Source organism: Oncorhynchus keta, chromosome 17 (genome assembly GCF_023373465.1).
Source record: "Oncorhynchus keta strain PuntledgeMale-10-30-2019 chromosome 17, Oket_V2, whole genome shotgun sequence".
Taxonomy (NCBI): Eukaryota; Metazoa; Chordata; class Actinopteri; order Salmoniformes; family Salmonidae; genus Oncorhynchus; species Oncorhynchus keta.
Genome location: NC_068437.1, coordinates 15,647,327 through 15,657,885, shown reverse-complemented (window position 1 = coordinate 15,657,885; position 10,559 = coordinate 15,647,327). Strand labels below are relative to the sequence as shown.

General features: G+C 40.8%; 1 protein-coding gene across 2 annotated transcripts; it reads right to left on the bottom strand.

The window, feature by feature from the left end:
- Positions 1-2,564: 2,564 nt before the first annotated feature.
- LOC118396511 (arg8-vasotocin receptor-like) lies at positions 2,565-6,644 on the bottom strand. Of its 2 annotated transcripts, none has more exons than XM_035790766.2 (2): positions 5,590-6,644; positions 2,565-4,446 (listed from the first exon to the last, which is right to left on the bottom strand). In XM_035790766.2, exons 1-2 carry the CDS (start codon positions 6,521-6,523, stop codon positions 4,151-4,153), a joined length of 1,230 nt encoding a protein of 409 aa, XP_035646659.1. In that variant the 5' UTR covers positions 6,524-6,644; the 3' UTR covers positions 2,565-4,150. The 2 variants fall into 2 exon arrangements, with proteins under 2 accessions (XP_035646659.1, XP_052321514.1); XM_052465554.1 differs by lacking the exon at positions 2,565-4,446 and adding an exon at positions 4,460-4,800 and having other exon boundaries at positions 5,770-6,644.
- Between the last annotated feature and the right edge of the window lie 3,915 nt (positions 6,645-10,559).

Below are 10,559 nucleotides of genomic sequence, written 5' to 3'. Positions count from 1 at the left end.
CATTTATTAAAACCTGTTTTTGCTTTGTCTTTATGGGGTATTGTGTGTAGATTGATGTGGATTTTTAAGTGTTTTAACCCATTTTAGAATGAGGCTGTAACTTAACAAAATGTGGAAAAAGTCAAGGGATCTGAACACTTTCCGAAGGCACTGTAAGTACAAATCCCAGAGAAACCATGGTTTGGAGGATGTTTTGGCACGGGTGTTGTATGGCCCGAGACGAAGTCGCTGTGTTTATATCTGTGAGACGTGGGTTTAGGGTCATGGAATGTGTGTACGAAGGGCAGGTGGCTGGCTTCAACACAACCTTCTGTGGCTCAGTTGGTAGAGCATGGCGCTTGTAACGCCAGGGTAGTGGGTTCGATTCCCGGGACCACCCATACGTAGAATGTATGCACACATGACTGTAAGTCGCTTTGGATAAAAGCGTCAGCTAAATGGCATATATTATTATTATTATTATTATTAACACTGGCAAAACATGTGTTCTATAGAAACATACATTCCAGTTGTACAGTACATTCTGTATATACAAATTGGAAAACCTTTACTTGAGATTTTATATTTTACGTCAGTATTTTCCTTTTAGTACATTCTTATTCGGTCTGGCAATGAAATGTCAGTCAAATCCTATAGAATACATTGGTATGAAAAGTACAGCATATTGTGTAGCCTGGTGTTGAATAAAGAGAAACAACATATTAAAAATCCATAAATGTAACATTCTTCTGCAATTCAGGTTACACTGAGGTTATATTTCATTATTTTTTATCTGGCATTTGTGCATAGCCCTTATTCTAAGCTTTACCCTACACTTGCCCGAATACACGCCAATTGCCAAATGCTTTTAGGAATCGTGGGCAGAAAAAGTGAACATTGATCAACTGAGGCAAAAAAGGACAATGTCGGAATTTAATTCAATAAGAGAAAAGCTATGAAATGGAGAGTTGGATAAATTGACGGTTGAAAATAAATAGGAGGGAGGACCAGAACAGTAGCATAATGTTTGAAAAAGATTTGAAGTTATTTGTGATGATTGTGAGGTGCTATACAAATTTGACAGTCACAAGAGTACTTCAAAATACCAGGTCATTGCCTAATATAGCCTAATATGAACTCTTACAGAATAAAGCATTTCTTGCAGTAAAATGGTACACCAAATGTAGATTTTTACTTTGGAAAAGGAGTGGCGAAATATGATTTATTTATTTATTTCAACATCTTGAGAGAATTAATCCTTGGTTTGTCACAGTCTGTAATGGTTATATCTTTATCAGCAACATAAAAGCTGACAGTAGCCTGTTTCAACCACATAGAGTAAAACATGCCTCCAAGCCGAAAGATGTTGGGTAGTTTTCACAGCTGCATAGGCCTACTGTATTATAGACATGTTGATTAAGCAGAAACATAGGCCTATCTAAAAGGCCCGTCAAAAAAATAGTTCTGCCATCTCTGACTGTATAGCACATTGTCTATATTTCAGGGTTCGGTTCGGGTGCGAGCCTCAGATTTTCACTTTATCACCAGTAGTCGGGTGGTTGGGGTGCGGGTGAACAAACAGACTCTTTTCCTTATATAGGACACTAGCCTACTTCAGACCTAATTTTGAGCCCTATGGGCCCTGGTCAAAAGCAGTCCACTATAGGGAATAGGGTGGCATTTCAGACACATCAGTGTTCCGCTTCTTCTGAGTGTACAAAAAGTGTCTCCTTTGCTACTTATTTTAAAAAGAGACAGAGACATAACTTATTTTGTATAGAATATTTACTTTATATTTCCGGCGATATATATTGTCTTTACAATGTGTACAAGCAGGAGTAAATAGATACAAAGTCATATTACACACCTTTACATAAATTATTCATATAGATAACTTCAACACTGGCAAAACACATGTTCTATAGAAGCATACATTCCAGTTGTATAGTACATTCTGTATATACAAACAGGAAAACCTTTACTTGAGATTTTATATTTTACGTCAGTATTTTCTTTTTAGTACATTCTTATTTTGTCTGGCAATGAAATGTCAGTCACATCCTATAGAATACATTGGCATGAAAAGTACAGCAAATTGTGTAGTGTGCTACAATGTGGGCTGTGTCCAAAAGCATGTCTGTGTGAGTTTTCAACCAGGAGCCCATGTTGTGGAAGGTGTATTTTTTCAAATGTTGCAGAGTTTTTTTTTTTTTTAACCTTTATTTAACTAGGCAAGTCAGTTAAGAACAAATTCTTTTTTTCAATGATAGCCCAGGAACAGTGGGTTAACTGCCTTGTTCAGGGGCAGAACAACAGATTTTTTATCTTGTCGGCTCAGGGATTCGATCTTGCAACCTTTCGGTTTCTAGTCCAACACTCTAGCCACTAGGATACCACTAGGCTACCTGCCTACTGATGTGGAGGATATGGGAGGAGCTGTGACACACACACACACACACACACACACACACACACACACACACACACACACACACACACACACACACATATATATATATATATATATATATATATATATATATATATATATATATATATATATATATATATATATATATATATATATATATATAAAGACATACATACAGTATGGCTTATACAGAACAGTAGGCTCTATTTCTTCTCAAACGGCCGCTACTATTTCACTCACTTCACCCCCTAAACATACATTCATACACAGTTCATCTCATCCACCAGACAATTCTCTCTTTGTAGGAAAATACGGTTAATGAGGTTAATGCATACATAGTACATGGCACAACCAGTTAGTTATTCTCAAGCTGAGGGACAGTCACATCTGGTCTCTCAACATTGTCCACAGATGCTCCAGCCACGGAGGCCAGTGATTTAACTAGGGGTTATTTAAAAATATATATATATATTTAACCTTTATTTAACTAGGCAAGTCAGGTAAGAACACATTTTTATTTACAATGACGGCCTTAACGACATTGGTGAACTGTATAAACGAGATGACTAATGATAATGTTCCAATGGACATTTAGATTAAGGTCATTTTTTTAAAGGTTCTAAATGCAGCAGAAACAATTTCTCATAGATTTATGAGCTACGAATTGTTTTGGGAAATAGTCACTGAAGAAAAGGATGGAAAATGGTCCAATGTGAGGTAGAATTGAGATCCTGATTTCAGCACACATGCAGCTTTTATCCAGAATCCATTTATCTTTGGTTCAGGCTTGAAAAACAAGGATGCAAAACAGGATGCAAAACAGTAGTTGGGAGACACAGGACAAAATAAGGTCAGACACCTAAAAGAGCTGATCCTCTTGGTTACTAGAAGACGTGGCTAATGGAAGAGCCATTCTGACCACAACACACCATGGGGGGTCTGTGTAGAAGTCAACCAGGCCGGCAGACAGGCACCTACCTATGTTAGTTTGTAAACAGTGAGGGCCAAATGTATTTAATTTCACACTGAGAGATAGGCTCACTGGGCATATATGGCCAACACATAGTCACACACACAAACAAACAGCAGGCTAACTGTTATCAAAAGAAAAGTGCATTTACTTTTAATAGCATGCATGACTGTGATAATCTAAATCATGCATCTTGGTCACGGATCTGTAATTTGTCATCCGAAGTGGTCTGGGTTTTGCTGTAGAAATCCCTAGGCTGGATCATGTCAACTCAGAATACATAGAAAAGAGGACTCTGGAATGTGGAATGTTATAGGATGTGAAAAAGAAAAAGAACTCAGGTGATATAGCTGTGGCTGTTGGAAATGTAAATATGTTCAGATGACCTGTTTCTTTTCCACTATACATTTTCAAATTCAGATCTGATGTAGCCTAATTCAGTCATTATTAACAATAGTAGACTCCAGAGAATCAGGTTTTGAACCTGATGAAACACTGGACTGTATATGGCACACATATATAATAATGGTTTATACCAGAATAAATAGTTTATCACTTTGACGTTGTCAAGACTGGCATACCAGACAATAAACCCCAAAACCACTTCATAATCACAAATATATTTTAGAGACACATGAAATAATCAATCAGCGTCAATATCTCAACGGTTTTAAGTGGTGCCTTGAAAGTTGTATAATTGTCAAGTCAATAAGAGTTAATTAACTATAAATCATCTCTGTCGTGTGTTTGTGCTTTTAAAACGCGCTGTGTTAGGTCTCCGTTTGGATAGATGGAACGGAAGACTTGGTCGAGTTGTCAGGGTCTTTCCATGTGCCCGAACTGCATGTTGGGCTCCGGTTGGTCATTTTACTCAATAGCGTATTTCTCCGGAGACTGCTGTCAGAGTCCTCTTTCTTGAACTTGTGGCGTAAGTTATTACAGCACGGGAAACAGTGAGTGAAGTCGTGTAGGAGATGCCCGCTGAAGATCATGTATATCCACGGGTTACAGCAGCTGTTAAGACTCGCGAGGAGCGCAGACAGTGAGACAGCCGTGTTCTCAGAATCTGCATGGGAAGGGTAAAAGCAAATGACCAAAAGATAATTAGTTCAATAGCTGTGGTAGAAATCAACGGTGCAGTGAAGTTCACAGAACATTAGCTTGTCGGCATTACATAATTGCATGGCACAATCAATTACAGGCAGATCTACAGGCCTATTTAAACACCTGATATTAATAACATAACATGCGAAGTTCTCATCCCAAACCGACCACATCTGTACGATGAAGAAAGGTGACCAGCAAATAATGTACGCCACAACAATCACAAAAGTCATTTTGACCGTTCTCAACTTCGCTCTGGATATAGTGGTGACGCTGCTAACGGAGTTCTTGCCCATTAGACCGTTTTTAGACGCACCTCCCACGGGTGTCTTCTTGGTCTTATACTTGATATTTTTCCATATGCTGTGGCAGATGAACCCGTAGAATATCATCAGGACAGCGGAGTCAATCACCACCTTCCGGAGACACCTGAAACCCCACCTCTTTAAGGAATACCTAGGATAGGATAAGTAATCCTTCTCACCCCCCTTTAAGATTTAGATGCACTATTGTAAAGTGACTGTTCTACTGGATGTCATAAGGTGAATGCACCAATTTGTAAGTCGCTCTGGATAAGAGCGTCTGCTAAATGACTTAAATGTAAATGTAAATGTATTTTATGTCAACACACCGTATATGGTATGCTTATTTTGTTATATTTAATTTAGATTATATACAGTCTGTATTTTAATGCAGGGCGCCCAGTGCTCAATGGATTATGCAGAATTAGAATTTATATCCAAGACAAAAATAGATTAATTTCTATACTTCTTCAACTGTATACGTAGCCTACTTCTCGTCAATTTTCATTGACAATTATAGAAAAAAATATGCATCCCAGTTAATGCATAAAAGCAATGGGCTTTTTGGCACAGAATAGATACATCACCGCGCAACCCCTTATATAGACTATGGCTTCCAGAGTAGCTATTTGTAGAGGGAGAGAGATCATTGAGTGAAGATATCTCATGGAAATGACGTGGAAACAACGTTGATTCAGCTATTGTGTGCCCAGTGGGTCATGTTATTTATTCTATATCAAGGTTCACCCTTTGATTTTGTGTGCGCAATCCAATATTTTTTCCAATACACTGATGTCCCTTACCATCCCATGCGAAGTTCTCATCCCAAACCGACCACATCTGTACGATGAAGAAAGGTGACCAGCAAATAATGTACGCCACAACAATCACAAAAGTCATTTTGACCGTTCTCAACTTCGCTCTGGATATAGTGGTGACGCTGCTAACGGAGTTCTTTCCCATTAGACCGTTTTTAGACGCACCTCCCACGGGTGTCTTCTTGGTCTTATACTTGATATTTTTCCATATGCTGTGGCAGATGAACCCGTAGAATATCATCAGAATGAACACGGGGATGAGGAAGATGCCAACGGTTATCCAAGTAATGTATGCTTTTACGCCCCACGGTTCTATGAAGTGGCCCCAGCAGTCGTATACCTCCGAACCGTTCTTGATCTCACTCAGGGAGAATATAAAGTACTGCGGCATGCTGAGGACCAGACTACTCATCCAGGTGCTAATGATCATGATGTAAGACCGCTGGGTGGGCTGCTGGAGGGTTTTCAGAGGGTGGCAGATGGCGATATAACGGTCCAGGGTCATCATCACCATCATGTAGGTGGAGGCGAACATGCCCATCACCTGGAGGTGCTTCACTATCCTGCACAGGAAATCTGGTCCGTAGAAGCGAAAGGTGATCTCCCAGCATATCTGCGGCAGGACCTGAAAGAAGGCGACCACTAGGTCAGCAATACTAAGGTGCCGGATGAAGAGGTGCATTCTCGACGTCTTTTTCTTAGTGTTGTACATGGCCAGCAAGACACTGACGTTCCCAATCACGGCCACCACAAAGGTGATGCTCAGGACCGTTATCTCTATTTTTGCGACCTCTTCGTTTCTACCGAAAGGATCGCTCCCGTTCGGGAGGACGGTGCCATTTCCAAGGATCCCCATCATCGGATCATTCGTAGGACTGAACACCAGAGACTGGTTGACTCCGTTAAGAGATGAGTGCATGTACGGGAGTGTGCATAGCACAGCTCTCCTGTGTGATCCTTGGCCCTAGTTACAGTGCTAGAGGGGCAGAGTTGAGTCTCTCTCTTTATAAGGAGCTACCTGAAGCTGACGGGAAAAGGACTCCAACGAACTCTTCTCGGTTTCTGAGTTGCTGGGCCTTTTAAACACGAATCAAATTTCAGCCACCACGCGCTGAGCTGGTTTTGCCTTACCCACTTCTGTATCATATGGCAGCCAGTCAAATTGCGCAAAACTGGAAACAACCCCCATAATCACAAAATCGCCTGCCCACAACCTCTAATATTTTGAAGACTAGCTTTGAAAATTACTGAATGAGCACATTTGATCTGGAATTACGCAAACAATAATGCAACGTTTTAATCGTCAATAAATTCGAAATGTAAAACATTCGATTGCTAAAATACAGTTTCAAATATAAAATGTATTTATTATTGTTTCCAACCTATTATTTTACTCATGTTTCTCGTGCCATTTAATAGCTTGAACAATTCCGCAATGGGTAACGGATGCACCTCTCCGTTATTATAACACATCTGATAGCGAATCAAGTCCTATTCAGATTTGTGTATAAAATACTGTCTCAATAATTAAGATGCAACATTTTACAAATTGAATACAGAACGAAATCAAGACAATTGCCTTATAGTTACTCAATGCATAAACTGTTTATTTTCATCTACTGAGAAGCTGGAGGAAAGAGGTTCGGTTGAGCGACATGTTTGGTTTTCTTGATGGGGAACGTGACACTAACTAACAGATAAATAACAGTTTCAATGGAAGCAGGAATGATGGCTTTGAAGCAGTTCAATTCACCTCAGCTGTGGTTAGCTTTGTGTAATCAAAACACTGATGAACTGTTTAAACTTTGTCAAGATTCGATGCTCTTGAAATTGTGTTATTGTGGCTGTTTAAACTTGGATTGTTGGGGCTCTTGAAGTTTAAATTCTTTATGTGAATACATGTTAGATGAATATCCAAATCCACGTTGTGCAAGAAATCAACTTCAAAGACCAAATATGGTTTTCATTTGGACAGAACTAAAAAGAAGCATGACATTTCAATATAGATATTTCATAATAGGTATGAGGGCTGTACAGTCTGTGTGAATGCTCCTCAATATCAGATATTTCATAATAGGTATGAGGGCTGTACAGTCTGTGTGAATGCTCCTCAATATCAGATATTTCATAATAGGTATGAGGGCTGTACAGTCTGTGTGAATGCTCCTCAATATCAGATATTTCATAATAGGTATGAGGGCTGTACAGTCTGTGTGAATGCTCCTCAATATCAGATATTTCATAATAGGTATGAGGGCTGTACAGTCTGTGTGAATGCTCCTCAATATCATATATTTCATAATAGGTATGAGGGCTGTACAGTCTGTGCGAATGCTCCTCAATATCCGATATTTCATAATAGGTATGAGGGCTGTACAGTCTGTGCGAATGCTCCTCAATATCCGATATTTCATAATAGGTATGAGGGCTGTACAGTCTGTGTGAATGCTCCTCAATATAGATATGTGAGAATAAAGAAATCCACTGAGTGCTGAAGTATGAGCTTGCACTTGCTCTAACCCCCCCCAGCCTTGTTTGGTCTTGGAGTCTTGTCATTGTGTGATTCTTTAGAGCTCCTCTTTATCTGACAATTATTGTGATGTAGGTGTGGTTTTGAAGTGAACCCCTAAAAATGTCTGACACAATTTACAACTGTAGCCCCAGAAAAGTGATTACAAAAACCGCTGTTTTGTTGGTCAAAACCATCTGGTCCTGATGATTATGATGTTACTAGGCATGTGCCTCTACTGGCATCCTACCACACGACACTGTAGTTTCACCAATGTCTCAGCGGAAAGAACTCTGGCTGTGGTCAGTGATGAAACCTGATTCTCCAGTTCACACAGGAATGTCGTCTGAATTGCGCCTCAGCTCAAATGACTTACTGGAATCATCAAATGTTCCTGCTAATCCTCTGCCGTAGTGCACGCATTTTCCAATGCATCAGAATCACTAAGAGGACCAACAATGATGCCACTGGGCTGCATACCACTGTCCCATAGAGATAAACATCGTGCCCTGCTTGGGCTGCTGTGTCCTGTTTCTGGGGGTTCATAGGGGAGGTGATGATCTGTTCGCTGTACGCTCCAGGCTCTGTGTTTCATAAGCAGTGGGAACCGGGTTGTGTCTGTCTGCTCTACATCCTCCACACAGACCACCTTCCCTCCCTCCTTCCTGGAGAACCGAGAGAATGTGCGTTACGTCTACGGCAGCCTGAATAGAAATTCTGAATCACCTCAAAGACAGCAGGCACCTTTTGGCTTAGAGTTTATTAGGGTTCCGCTTATACTTGCACCGTTGTGGATTTTTTGTCAGCCTCCTTTTTTTATACCAATGTCATACACTACATGACCAAAAGTATGAGGACAAATGAGGACCTGCTCGTCGAACATCTCATTACAAAATTGTAGGTGTTTTAATATGGATTTGGTCCTCCTTTGCTGCTGTAACACTTTTCCACTTTTCTGCTAAGGCTTTCCACTAGATGTTGGAACATTGCTGCGGGGACTTGCTTCCATTCAACAATGAGCATTAGTGAGGTCGGGCACTGATGCCTGGCCTGGCTCTCATTCTGCGTTCCAATTCATCCCAAAGGTGTTTGATGCAGTTGAGGTGTTGAGGAAAAACAGCCCCATACAATTATTCCTCCTCCACCAAACTTTACCTTTGGTACTATGCATTCGGGCAGGTAGCATTCTCCTGGCATCCGCCAAACCCAGATTCGTCCGTCGGACTGCCAGATGGTGAATCGTGATTCATCACTTCAAAGAACGCGCTTCACTGCTTCAGAGTCCAATGGTGACGAGGTTTACACCATTTCAACTAACGCTTGGCATTGTGTGTGGTGATCTTAGGCTTGTGTGCGGCTGCTCGGCCATGGAAAAACATTTCATGAAGCTCCCGAGGAATAGTTATTGTGCTGACGTTGCTTTCAGAGGCAGTTTGTAACTCGGTAGTGATTTTTTTAAATTGAATATTAAAATATTCATACAATCTATTGCAGTGAAGCCGCTAAACATTTACATTACATTTAGTCAGACTCCCATCTAAACTGACCCACAGAAGCAACCAGGGTCCACACCCTGCTCAAGGGCACGTCGAACAGATCTCCCACAAGGTCAAAAATGGGGACCTGAAACAGCAATCTATCAGCCACAGGCTCAAGCTCCCAACCGCCAGGCCACCAGCCCTCCAAGATCCCCCCCACAGTTCGCCGAGAGCTGCCCCTTGTCGTGGAAAATGACATAATTAGTCATGATATACTGTGTTTTACTGTTTAAAGAATAATCTCTTGTTGTATGCTAGTGTTTTTTCAAACCTGATACAAACTTGTCTTTGCGTGACTTAGTCATAAGACTGGGTGTATAGCTAAGATCCGTTTAGGTGCAACCGCAGCATGTAAGACATCCCGTGGCTTTACTATCTGCAGGAAGTCAGCTGTGTGGAACCTTGCAGGGAGGAGCACATTATAGTGTGAACTGTGACATAACACAGTTATACAGTTGAGCCCTCATGCTATCTTAATCTGCACAGACAAACCAATCGCCCTTTACTCTTTGCTCCGCCACTGTTTCCACACATCTGCTAAACTGTCACGTAGACAAAAGAGGTTGTACTTTTTCTATAAAAGCAGAGACCCGAATATGTTTGTTAAGCTTTCAACTCTGAACCATTCTTGGTAATGGTTGATTGCTTAATTTTGGCAAATCTCATAATAAAGTTGTTGTTTGAAGAAACTACAGTCTCTCTCTTATTTAGAAATTCCTCCACACCCTCAACCATCCGAGCGCGCCCCCCTCCCGAGAAAAACAAAATCATAAAATATAATGGCTGTTAGCCAGCCTGCCAGCTTAGTGGATTCTGCCACTAGCACAGTCAGTGGAGTCAGCTCAGCTATCCCCATTGAGACCGTGTCTGTGTCTCGACTTAGGTTGGGCAAAACTAAACATTGCCAA

What these genes read in the sequence shown, in the direction of transcription:
- LOC118396511 (XM_035790766.2), bottom strand. Translation starts at nt 6,523, where the DNA reads ATGCACTCATCTCTTAACGGAGTCAACCAGTCTCTGGTGTTCAGTCCT. An exon ending in TGAGAACTTCGCATGGGATG is followed by an intron (nt 4,447 to 5,589) that starts GTAAGGGACATC and finishes CTTCCCATGCAG; the next exon opens with ATTCTGAGAACACGGCTGTC.